This window comes from Urocitellus parryii, chromosome 9 (assembly GCF_045843805.1).
Source record: "Urocitellus parryii isolate mUroPar1 chromosome 9, mUroPar1.hap1, whole genome shotgun sequence".
Taxonomy (NCBI): domain Eukaryota; kingdom Metazoa; phylum Chordata; class Mammalia; order Rodentia; family Sciuridae; genus Urocitellus; species Urocitellus parryii.
In genome coordinates, this window is record NC_135539.1 from 28,498,942 (window position 1) to 28,511,722 (window position 12,781).

The 12,781-nt window shown below is 57.3% G+C and overlaps 1 protein-coding gene across 8 annotated transcripts in view; it reads right to left on the reverse strand.

Moving 5' to 3' along the window:
- The window catches only part of Cux1 (cut like homeobox 1), a 317,234-nt gene that overhangs the window by 78,265 nt on the left and 226,188 nt on the right, over nucleotides 1-12,781 (reverse strand). For all 8 annotated transcript variants that reach the window (XM_026396850.2, XM_026396849.2, XM_026396847.2 and 5 more), the window contains exons 9-10: nucleotides 10,519-10,567; nucleotides 2,417-2,521 (exon numbers count right to left, since the gene is read on the reverse strand). In XM_026396850.2, the coding sequence (XP_026252635.2) occupies nucleotides 2,417-2,521; nucleotides 10,519-10,567 (154 nt within the window). The remainder of the gene's footprint in view (nucleotides 1-2,416; nucleotides 2,522-10,518; nucleotides 10,568-12,781) is intronic.

Genomic DNA, 12,781 nt, shown 5'->3' on the forward strand with positions numbered 1-12,781 from the left:
CGTGCGGCCCAGGTTCGATCCTCAGCACCACATACCAACAAAGATGTTGTGTCCGCCGAGAACTAGAAAATAAATATTAAAAAAAAAAAATTCTCTCTCTCCCCTCTCTCATTCTCTCTTTAAAAAAAAAATAAAATAAAAATAAAAAAATAAAATTATTTTGAGATGGGGCCTTGCCCAGTTGCTGAGGTTGGCTTCGAACTCGTGATCCTCCTGCTTCAGCCTCCCACGTAGCTGGGATTACAGGCGTGTGCCACTGTGCCAGACCGGCTTGGTTGTTTCCTAGTGTGTGACGTTAGGAAAGGTAAGCTCCTCTGAGCCCCAGTTTCTTTACCTGTAAAATGACAATACACAACTTCCCTCTCCTGACTGTGATGTCACGAGGCAGAAATGAAACGCGGAGGCAAGGCTCTGCTCGCTGAGTGACTGCGCACCTTCTAGGACCATGGTTCTGCTGAGACACCCATCATGTCAATTTTGGCCTCCGCTAGATCTGTGGACTCTACTGTTCAGCGGCTGAGTTCTGCCGGCCAAGCCCAATAGACCATTTTCCGCTGGCCTGGTTTCTGTGTTGGCTGGAGCCGCAGCTCACAGCCTACAGAGGATGTGGAGCCAGGGACCTGCTCCTGGAAGGCTGAGTCAGTGCCAGGTAAACACTGCGCGAGCCAGTGATGAAGTGTGTACGCGCCCCGGACCCGCGACGCACTCTACCTGCGAGAACATTCATTTCCTTTTGAAATGTTTTGGTCGCTGAAGTCCAGGACGGTGCCAGAATTCTTTTCAATCAAAACATTTAGCTCAGGAGCCGTGAGACATGTTAGGATGGACGGCTTCCTCCACAGCCCCGAGGACGGCCACAGAGACCGGGAGAGCTGCCAGCCCCAGCACCCAGGGCCTCCTCCCGCCTCAGCCCTGGTGGTGTACCTGGTGCATCTGAGCTTGGGTGAGGGACAGAATAGCCTCTTGGACATCTAAGTTCAAGGTATCAAGACCATGAATTACGAAGGTGTGTTGGTGCCTTGAATGGGAACTTTTCTCTGTGTCCTAAAACGCTCCAGTCTCACGCTGCATCTGATGTCAATGTAAAGAAAGAAAACTAAAATCGATTCTTATTCTTTTTTTCGTCTTTGCCGTGCTGGGGATTGAGTCCAGGGCCTCGTGTGTACTGGGCGCACTCCACCTGAAAACCCCAGCCCTGTAAGTATGAATACATACCAGCCCAGCCACAAGCCATTCTTAAAAGAAGGAGTCCTGGCACCAGCCGTTTGCTCTAGGTCCAGTCCTGGTGATCACTTAAAAGCTCCAGTCTCAGGTGTCTGAGGAGCCAACTGAGTCCTGGCTCAGCCACTGACCGTGCTCTGGGGCCAGCTGTTGACACTGGGCTTCGTTTCCTCCTCTGGGTAAGGAAACAGCAACACCCTGCTTCACAGGTTAGTGGAATACTGGCTGTCACGAGGGTCTTTCCACACAGCGAGGTTTCCCGAGACTGTGCTCTCTGTGGAGGGCCCGGTCCTGTTCCTCCTTGCTACCCCAGTGCCCCTCATGCTGGGTAGCAGCAAGGGCTCCACGAATCTTTGTTAAATCGAAAGACATCTATGACTGCCAGGGACTCACTGTGGTCATCAGAGCGAAGGGGCCTTAGTTGGGATCACTTAATCCAGTGTTGGAGTTCAGTGTCGTAGCCTTGGCACCAGCCAAGGAAGGGTGCCCGCTGAGGTTCACTGAGGTCTGTGCGCATGGCAGACATAACTTCCTGACCTCAGGAGACCACTCTTCATGGGCGGACAAACATACTCAGGGAAGCTAAGCCGCTGTCCCCAGCTGATAGACACAGAGCAGGGAGGTGACTCAGGGCTCCAATGCCTGGGGCTCAGCCACCACACTCACCAAGCCGAAGGAGTCTGGGAACCTGATGCTCAAAATCGCCTTGACCATGCTGGGGAAGCTGTGGCTATTTGTTACCTTTAGAAAAGTCAGGCAAAAGGACAAGACTCATGCCTTGCTCCCCCTGGCTACGTGAGGCTGGCAAACTTAGGGTGGGCGGCTATTCTAGGACCTCCTTGGGCTTCTGGACCACTGTGGACTCTCCCCAAAGAAGGTTTCCCCAGGAGGACAGACCCTCGACCACCCTGTGGAATTCTGGGGAGGCTCCCGTATGCACTCCGCAGCCCCCAGCAGTGACCCAGGCTGGGCTGGGGAGGAGCCCTCAGCACTGGGGAGGCATCAGGCCGGCCCAGGAGCTGAGGCGTCTCCTAGCCTGGACCAGGTTCTCCCCTCAAGTTGTTAAAAGCGTTCCCACCAAACGAGCAGCACTGGCTCAATGTTATCCCAAAAGAGGCGTCAAAACCCCCCGGAAGAAAGGCCCCAAGGCGAGGGCGCAGATGCCCGGGCGGAGCCCCGCAGGCGAGCTACCCACCACATCCGGCGCCTTCTGGATCTGGGAGGCCAGCTGGAGAGAGTGGTTGGCCGAGGAGAGCTGCTCCCGTAAGGTCTCCGCCTCTCGCTGAGCCACCTCTGCCCTCTGAAGGAAATGAAAAGGGGCGAAGAGAGAAAGTACACCCGGTTTAACAACTGACAATTATTACAAGAACATTCATCAATTCATGCCTGACTGACTATAATTGATTTTCCTAAACACTCAACCTAATAAATGCTCGGAAAAAAACATAGAATGTGATGGATTTTTATTTTAAACAGTACAAGGAAGAAATAATTGAGCGATTATGACAGTAATTTAACGCTAGGAGCAAGGAATCCCCTGCTGATACTAATGCTCCGGCCCACTGAATTTCCCAGACTGAATAAATACCAGTGGAAATAGAGTCTTCTGATTCAATTTCTTTCTATTCTCATAGACCGAGAAGATTTTATTGCAGGATTCCTCCTGGGAGTAATTCTCACGGGTAAACAGTGAATTAAAGACACTTTGGCCATTCTCGCCTTAAAACCAGGCAGTGCGGTGGCTCTTTACCCCAGCAGGCCTGGCCATCCCCAAGCCGGGTGGAAAGGCCACATCTTTTGTGAGGGCCGGACTTTCTTCAAGCATTTTTAACCCTTCACCAGGTATCGTTTTTGAAAATCAATGCTGGGTTTTCAGCCGGCCAGGACAGCCTGGGGACAGTGGAGGGTGGGTAGCCAGGGCCAGCACAGGTGGTGGCAGGAGAAACGTGTGGCCCTCCATCATCTGCTACGACCCAGGACAAGGAAACCACCTCTGCTGCAAAGCCATTTTCCCATTGCGTGGAGAGGACAGCTACATCACGAGAGGGCTCTGGGGATGGGCCCCTCTGAGCCTCCACCTACCCATCTGTGCGATGGGAACACGTGCCTTCTCTGAGGCCTGGCGAGGTCCTGCCATGGACACTCAGCACGAGAGGCATGTGTGGAGGCAGCCTCTCAGGCGGCTCACCCTGGCTTCACAGTTAGGTTTAAGACAAAGTCCCAAGGAGGGAGACAGCAGATGACGACATGGGGCACATGGACTGAGGGTGACCGCGCTTCATCAGTCTTTTTTTTTTAGTTGCAGATGGACCCAGACCTTTATTTTATTTATTTATTTTAATGTGGTGCTGAGAATTGAACGCAGTCTCACACGTGCTAGGCACGTGCTCTGCCACTGAGCCACAACCCCAGCCCTTCTTCAAACATTTTGCAAGTGACATTCCACCAACAGAAGAGATCAAGGAGGAAAGCCCACGCGAGCAGGACTATTTTGTTTTTCTTATCTTGAGCTGTGACAGTGTGTGTCTATTATTTGCAAAGCAAGAACACAGAGAAGTAAGCAGCTGTCCTGTCCCTGGTCCTCACAGGCCCATCTACCTGGATGAGGAAGGATTTGGCAGTCTCAGTGACTGAGCGGTGGCAGCCTTACACCTAACACTCCCCACACAGATGAACCAGGACTCCCTGAGCAATGAACCAGGACTCCCTGAGTGCAGACGTGGCTGGCTGCCTGCCCTGCTGTGTAGGGAACTCTTGGGAAACCCCCTGAGCCTAGTTCATGAGGTGCCTGGCCACGTGTCGGTGCCCAACATGTCCTTCCAGAGTCTTTGCTCCAAACTCAACCTGGGCCCGGCCAGTGGAAAAGGTGGCCACGTGCCTGGTGTGGTGAGGACAGTGAGGGCCATCTCAGTCCTTGGCGTCAGGGCTGTGGAGGATTTCCTCTTTAATGTCAAACATTTCCCTCAGTTTATTTCCAAGTTTCTCTGATCATTGTGCCACACGCCTCGAAGTGTCGCCTTCCCTTGCTAGTCAGCTAAGCCCTCGGGCACAGCATCCCCGCGACTCTCCAGGATGGAGGTGTGCTTTGACACCCTGAGTCACTCTTGCTACGCCTGCAGGAGGCTGTTCTGCAGCCAGCCAGGTGGAGCCACTGGCCTGACTGTGTCGCTGGTTTTCGGGTGGGGCTGGAAGGCCTGGGGGCGGGTTCAGGAGGCGTCACCAGGAGAGAGGGATGGCCTCTGTGAAGGCCACGGCTCACAGAGCAAGTGACCTGACCAGTCGCTGACCACCCTCCAGACTGTCCTGCGTCCAGTCCCCAAGTTCATGTATGATGGCTCCGGCCTGTCCCTTCCCCTCATGGCCTCTCTGGCTTGACCCGGTTACTTCAGCGTGACTTTCTGGTTACTCCTTCATTTGGCATTTGGTTGACGTGGCTCATGTGGCTACACAGGCACAAGCCAGAAGAATCACAAGCATCGCAGGTGGAGGAGGGAGCGGGGGACAGGGAGAGAAGGCTGACATGCAGCCGGGACGACCCAGTGTCTGCAGCGATGGCTGCATTAGCCCGCATGGGCAGCTGAGGCACAAAGTGGTCCCCCTTCAGGGTGGTGCCACCTATCTCAAGGTCTTCCTGAAGAAGTCACAGGGGTGATTTCCCATCTGACCCCAGACTTGGAGTGTGGCTGCTCAGAGCCACGGGGACATAGGCCACACTCCTGTGAGGCAGGCTGGCAGCAGCCCTGGTCCTGAGTGAGCAGCACTCTGCTGAAACCGGTGGTCCCGAGAGGCACCTCCTGCTGACCATCCACCTTCCTAAGGAACGGGGTAAACAGCAGAGCGTGGGAAGCGGAGGTGAGCACGAGGGTGAGCAGGACAGCGCTGGCCTTCTGGTGGCAGCCTTGACTGCCTGATAGAGAATAGCCACAGGGGCCGAGGACCAGTGGGGCCCAGAAACCCAGGGCCAGCTATGCCCACCACACAGTGGCATGGCCCGTCTGGCCTCTTTATGCTGTCCTTGTCTCAGAATGGATGACTTTCTAAAGGGACACCACTGGAGTCCCTAAGTGGGTCCTCAGTTATCCCCCGTCCCGCCCACCTCTGCATCCACCTGGAGGGTAGGAAGGGGCCGAGTGGGGCCAGCAAACCGAGTGACGATTCCCACCTCAGATGCTGACAGCCCAGCAGTCACAGGAGAGCTTCTGCTCCCCGGCCGGTGTCACACTGGGTGATTCAGGGTGGGCAGCCTGAACTGCGGGCCCACAGTGCCACCGAAACAGGTCCATGGGAAGTGCCTGACTCCCTGATGCCTGGCACACTCCTGGGGGCCAGATGGGCGCCCTGGAGGGACACACCTGAGAATGTGACCTGGGAATGGGCAGCAGCACCGGTCAGCAGTGTCCTAGGGCAGGGCACGGCAGAGGAAGGCAGGCCCGGGGCCAGCCTGACAGGGCGAGGACCAGCGGGCAGGGCTGGTGAGGCCAGACTCGGCCTGGCTTTCTCCGGAGCGCAGCCCCAGGGCCAAGGCTCAGACAGAGGACCTGTGCCAGCTCAGGCCCCTCCGGGCCTCCTCCTTAGGAGCTCTGATTCCCTGGTTCTGTTGGATGGTGATGGTGGCCCTAGGTTTCCTCTCTCTTGCTCTGCGTGTGTGTGGCCATCAGACATGGGCTTGGGCAGACCCAAGAGGAGCAAGACCCTAAGAGACCCAGCAGCCCTGCAAGCTGATAGGGGACCATGTCCCTCCACGGGATCCAGACTGCTGGAGAGAGCCCCATCGGTGGCTGCAGGGAGAGGTGAGGAGGCGCAGAGGAGAAACTCTGGTGCATGTCCGAGTGGTCTGCACAGGCAGCGCGCCAGTTCAGAGCCATGGCCAGTGCTGCCGGAGACACACTGGATGTTGAGGCTGCAAGGAGAGCAACACACCTGTGCACCTGCTGCATGTCACAGGCTGGGGCACGTTTCAGGAGAGCCAAAGCAAACCACATAACTCTGCCTGCCACACAGGTCCTCCACGTGTGCGCCTGACCTTGGTGGAAGTCCATTCATGGCGGGGGAACCCAAGGCTCCCAGGGGGCCTAAGACAGCACCATCATGTCTGTGGCTGGCTCTGTGGAAGGGCCCTGGACAGCCCGGGAGGCCAGTGTGTCCTCAGTACTAGGAGTGGCCAACAGAGCCCCAACACAGGAGCCCCAAGAGAGGCCTGTCCAAGCAACAGATAAATGAAGCACTTCTCTCACTCCATGGACAGGACGCCCAGGCCTGGGGCTGGGGACTTGCTGAACCAGGTGGGTAGGGAATGCCGGTGTCTGCCCTGGAGCCAGGCACCCTCGCCCATGGGAACGTGAAACCTGGCCCCAGAACGCAGGGCCTGCGAGTTCCTTCTGTTCTGCGCTGCTCTGCCCCCTCCTTCTCCTCGCTGAGGCTCCACTGAGGTTTCCAGCCCCAACCTTAGCCTGAAGGGTCTTCCCCGAAGGCAGTCTTGAGCCATGAAAACCAGAGAGGTCAACAGGACCAGGACCGTTTGCTTAGATGGCTTCCTCCTCCCACTGCCCAGGCTGCCCACGACTTGACCCAGGGCTGCTGCAGGGAGGGACATGGCAGCCACAATCCAGCGCAGGGCAGACCTGGCGGTCCCACCTCTGCTCCTCTTTACCAGAAGTCTCGGAGTTCTACACCTTTATGGTCACACTTAACATGGGAATATTAGTGCAAGGGCCTCGACATCGGGACCAGCAGGGGTCAAGGAGACCCTCCCTACGAACAGCTGCTGCCTGGGTTTCCATGACGGAAACCAGCACCTGAGCAAGCAAACAGAGCTTCAGGTCTGAGAACGTCTTGCTATAAACCTGGTGTGAAATAATGTTCTGTGCCAATGAACTAGTAAATCGCTCTTCCTGGGGGTCCTGGCGGGGAGGCGGCTGGCGCATGGCTCTGTGCAGCTCTGCTCTGGGCCAGCCCTCGTCTGTGGGGATTGCTCCCCTTGGGCTCTGCGGCTTTCTGTGCCCTGTCACGGTAGCTACTTAGGGCGCTCCTGGATTCCAGTCTTCCCACTCCCATCCACTCTGCGTGGCCAAAGAGCCTCCAGAGCACACACCTGTAACCTGACTCCAGCTGCTCCTCGAAGCAGGAAGCCCCCCCCTCACCTGCCTACCTGCCCAGAGCCCACTGTCCAGCCCGCACCTCCTGGGACCCTGCCCTTCTACAACTGCCAGGGGTGCTGTCCTCCTCATGCCTGCTGACCCGGGAGCTCTCCTCAAATGTCAAGGTCCAGGTCAGCTTCCACTTGATTTCCCCAGGGGTTACCCCATCAACATTCCAGGGCTTGCAACCTGGCTACTTACTTGGGTACCTTCTTGTACGAGTGGGCTTACCTATATTCTCATAGAATCCTAAACTCCAGCTTTAGCAGAGATCCATCAGGTCAGTCACCCTGTTCCTCCCTCTTGTCCCCTCTGTGCCTGAACCCCCATCTCCCACTGGTGGCAAGGACTGACCCGTGCCTCCCTGCACAGCTCTGAGGACAGGCGCATATGTGCGTCAGCGCACCACCCTGCAGAGCTCTGCCAGGAGGTGCATCTTCTTACTACCAGCCTCTACGCTTGGCTGCAGTCCTCTGAGTATTATGGAAAAATCCTGCCCCTGTGCCCTGGCTGGCCGTGAGAGCTTCAGGGTCAGACCACAGGGCCCATCCAATGGCCCCTTTCTCATATTTTAGCACCCCAGGTTCCCGAAGGTATTCCTTGAGCTCTTTTCAGTTATAGGTGGGCACAATACCTTTATTTTACTTATTTTTATGAGGTGCTAAGAATCAGACCCAGGGCCTCACACATGCTAAGCAAGCGCTCTGCCACTGAGCCCCAGCCCCAGCCTTGTGAGCCTTCTTTCCCTGATTTCCAAAGACCAGGAATGGCCCTGAGCTTCTAGTTTCTTTGGTGTTAGGGTCCCCCGATCCTGGCTGTGGAGTGGAGCCAGACTGTGGAGCCGCTTTCTTTACTGTGGCTTCTAGTCCAAAATGGGCTTTCCCGGGCATGGACTAATGGCCCCTGAGCTGACCACCCTCTGTGTTCTAGAAACTCTGTAGCGATGGGGTAGCCTTGAGGCTATTAACTCAGGCTGGGCTGTCAGTGCCAGAGCTGCACCTCACAGGGCAGTCCCCTTCGGGGTTCCCTGCCAGGCCTGTCCCCTCCCCGCACCGCACTCCCCCTCCTCTGAAGAGTCTCGCAAGGTAAGTAGAGCTCCAGCTGCCATGGCCCTCTGTCCTCTCAGAGCGTTTAAAGCTTTTGGCTGTGTAGGGTACAGTGTGAGGTCCACCATCGCTACATCGGTGCGTACAGTTCAGTAGTGTTAGCTACAGTCACCTTGGTGTGTAACCAATTCCAGAACCTTCCCATCCTGCAAGACAGCACCTCCGCCTACCCAACATCCCATGTCCCCCTCCTGTCCCTGGCCTACTCAGCTGTACTTGGTGACTCCATGACTCTGCCGCCCTAGACACCACGTGGGGTCACACAGTAGATGTCGTTTGTGGATGGTTTATTTTCTTAAAAAATGTCCTTAAGGTTCATCTTTTCTTTTCTTTCCCTTTTTCTCTTTTAAGATTAAGACATCCATGAGGTTAAGAAACCTGTTGGAGCCATACAACCAGGAGATCCAAGTTAGAGCCGCACCAAGTGTCACTGTGGAGTGGCACCTATCTCTATGGTCCTGCCTGATGCCCCTGAAGACACTTTGAGAAGGGCACCAATTGCCAAATGGCTCTGTCACCTGAGAATGGCCTCTACCCCCTGAGGTCAGTTCCAACAGAGCACCTGACGCTTATAGACTCAGACTGTTGGCCGAGAGACCGGGGCTTACCCAAAGGTGCCAGCCCAAGGGGGCCATGCCCATGGCAGGCCTCAGGGGAGGCTGGGAGGAAATCTGAGAGGTACAAACACAACCAGGTGATAAAGATGATGCCCTCCTCTCAGCAGCTACTTCTAACTCAGGCTCTGCCACGTGCGGCCGTGCGGATTGAGCTGGGGAGGGGCTGGCGCAGCAGGGCCGCCATTGGCAATGACAAGTGCTCTACGACCCTGTTTCTGGGTATTCCAGGTGGTTAGGAGCACAGCCTCCAAAGTTAGACTTCAGGGATCCAGGTCTGGCTCTGCACCTGACCAGCCACTAACCTGCTTTCCCACGTGTATGGTGGGAATCCCGACAGCACTGACCTCAGTGGACGGCCATGTGGCTGAGGGGAACGGGCCTAGGCAGAAGCCAGGGCTCCAGAGCTCTGACTAGAGCGGGGCCACTCACCCTGCATGACTCAACCCCACCCACCCCTGCCTCATCAGCCCTGGATCCAGGGTGGGTGTAAGGCCCAACAACACACCAGTGAAGTCCTGAAGGGCTGGCCCGGTGCTGGAGCTGACTTTGCTGCTCCAGCCTGTGGGGGAGGGGACATGTGGGGGAGGGACATGGAGGCCCTCCCCAGTGCTGGTCCTGGCCTAGGCGAGCAGTGCCCACAAAGGCGGGAGCCTGTGGGGCCTCTGCAGGGTGGGCGGAGACTGTAGGGAGCCTGGAAAGCGCTCTGCTCCAAGGGGTGAGGCGAGCATGCTCCCTGGGCGACCGGGAGCCACCCAGCTGTAAAACTGAATGGGGAGAAGCCGCAGCTCTGAGGCCCACCACTGCTGTGGCTGCTTCTCCCACAGTGAGGAACACATGTGGGGGACTCCTGCCCCTCTAAGCGGCGGCAGCACCACTGTCTGCTGAAGCGAGGTGCTCTGTGACCTGCAGAGGGCAGGGGTGGGGTGGCTGGACTGTCTGGGTGGCTGATGTTTGGAACCCCCTGATCCTGGGCACCTGTTCTGTGATGGGCATTTCCCAAAGGGCATGTCTGACCACTGGGCACCAGGAAAGAGGGGCTGCACCCAGCTGCTCCTCCAAATCAATAGACTGTACCCCCTGGAAGGTGGCCATGCAGATCGCTCTACCATGTGACTCTACCACGTGGCTCTCTACCGCATAACACGTGCCGCAGGGACAGAGGGTCTTGAAAAAGAAAAAGTAGCCCCTCTGGAGTGGACATCCCCGTGGGATGACCAAGATGCTCTGGTCATAAGCAAACCTTTGCCAGGGAAACGAGGCTGCTAGTCTCACGTGTTTTCCAATGTCACACAACATCACCATGAGACCGACACGAGACCGACGTGACACCGTTAGGTAAAAACACCAGAACAACCAGCCTCCGAATGAGCACGAGGCGGCCGGGTCGGCAGGAAGGGCGCCACTGCAGTTCTGTGCCAAGGCCTGCGGAGAGCCTACCTGGTTTGCTCTTTCCAGGTCAGTCATGATCATTTCGATCTCGTCGGCCCTAGGAAGGTGAGAGGAGAGAGGGGGTTAGCTGGCGACAAGGCAGGCCCAGGAGTGACACAGGACAGGCTTTCCGGCTCTGCACTAGGCAGGACACCACATTCATTGGGCAAGGTGGGGTCCCGGCGCGGGGGAGGGGTCCCAGCAGCCACAGGTAGGAGGTGGGCTCCTATGGGGGTGGCCCACCTGTGGTTTCATTCTTCTGATGACCTCGTGTCTGGGGAGCAGGGACCCCCTGTCCTGGAGGGGCTCCTAACCTTCTGGGGGGGGGTCAGAGCCAGAAAAGCTAGAGCACTCCAGGGAGACAGGGGCGCTGTGGGGGTAGGGACACGGCCGGGCTCACTGCGCCCCAGCTTGCCCCTAGCAGTGCAGTCTCCAGGGTCTTGCTTTTGTGTTTCAGAGTCCTTCCTTGGGCAGCGTGAGGCCACATGCGGTCCTGACACACACCACCATGAGCGAGGAGAGCAGACCCTCAGGGAAGGCTGCCAACACCCAAGGCCTGTGGCAGCTGGAAGAGGACACAGGGCAACCCACCACCCCCTTGAGACAGGTCCTGCTGACAGCCTGTGAGGACACAGGATGAGTGGCTCTGACCCCAGCGAGGTGCCAGCATGTCCTCGGGGCCCAAGACAACATGATGGTTACCAGCCCTGGCTGGGGCTCTGGGCCCTGTTCTGTGTCCCCGTGTACCTGGGCGCCCTCTGTTGCCCACTTCCACCGTGCCACAGCTTTCCCACACCCAGGCTCCTGCCCTCCACCCAGCCTTGCCCAGGGCTCATTCCCACGGCCCTGTGTCCCCACAACTTCCACCTTGAGCAGGAGCCGACTCTGCTCAGGCCCTGCTACTCCCAGCCCTCCCCAGTCCTTCCGGGTTCTGTCTGAGGCTGTGGCACACACCCTCTCCCTCACTGGAACCCCCAAATACGGTGAGCTCTCTGAAGGCCAGGCTGAGTGTCTCCTTGGTACCTGGTCCCTGGACTTGGCCCTGTGTCTGGAATGGGCCAGAGGCCTGCATGTGCCACATGCCAGGCCCAGGCAGGTCCACTCCCTGGGACAGCCCAGAGCACCCAGGCAGGCCTGAGACCCACCTCCCAGTCCCGAGGAGGCGTGTGCTGCACAGGGGACCTGCCCTCTCCTCACACTGAGCAGGCGCAGGTCTTCAGGTCCCTGGAGTGCCCAGTGGTCCAGGCCGGGGTTTCTCCAGCCCACCTCTGCACGCGGGGATCTGAGGCAATCTTATCAACTCCCAGTGGCCTGGCCGGTGACGGACACCTTGGGATCAGGTTCAGTGCATTGTATCTGAAATAGTAGCTGCTTTCAGACTGGCCCGAGTAAAGTCTGGAACAGCCGTGGAATGGCCTAGTTAAATGGAGCTATTTTTAGGACAGGTTTCATGGGGAAGGCAGTGTCTCTGTGAGATAAAAACCCAACTGGGCCCCTGCTGTGAGGTGCTGGGTGAGAGCGGACGGGGGCAGTGGGCTAATACACGGAACAGTCTATGGGGCCATCCCACGCCCAAACTCCATGCCCAAATTCCACGCCCTAGGGAAGAGCTGCCGTGCAGAGACATTCCAATAACCCATCATTAACCAGCCAAGGGTCCTAAACATGAGAAGAGGAAGATCAGAGTCCAGGCGGAAGGCCACCCCTGTCCCCACCGCCTGAGGATGAAGGACGCAGAGCTGCACCCCAGCAGGCACAAAAGGAAACAAAGCTATGACTCCTCTTAGGTGAACTGCAAGTTTCGCACACAGTTCTGAACTTTAATCAGGCAGTTCTTCATCGGCAGTTCAGGAGGCCCAGGCCACATGGCCGATGCCCCAGACATCCCGGACACCCCTATCCGCTCACTGGTTCACGGGCTCCTTGAGTGTCTGACACCTCATGCCTTATGGCACCAGGAGGCAGGAGAGACCCAGATGTGGTTCACGTATCTCGCCAGTGCCGCAGACTTAGGAGAACCGACTCCACGCGTGGCTGCCGAGCACCCCAAGACAGACCTGCAGTGAGAGGGCAGAGCCGCCTCTCCCTCCCTCAGGGGCACCTGCAGAGCTGGCTGCAGAACCTGGGAGGCGAGCGGTGCCCGCTGGCCTGGGTGAGCAGAGGCCTGAGTGCATGTCCAGGCAGGGACTTCTGTGAATCGCTCCTGTTGGTCCTTTGTGGGCTGTTCCCGAGTCGCAGCTAACCTCCCTGGGTTGACAATGCTTCCTTTGCT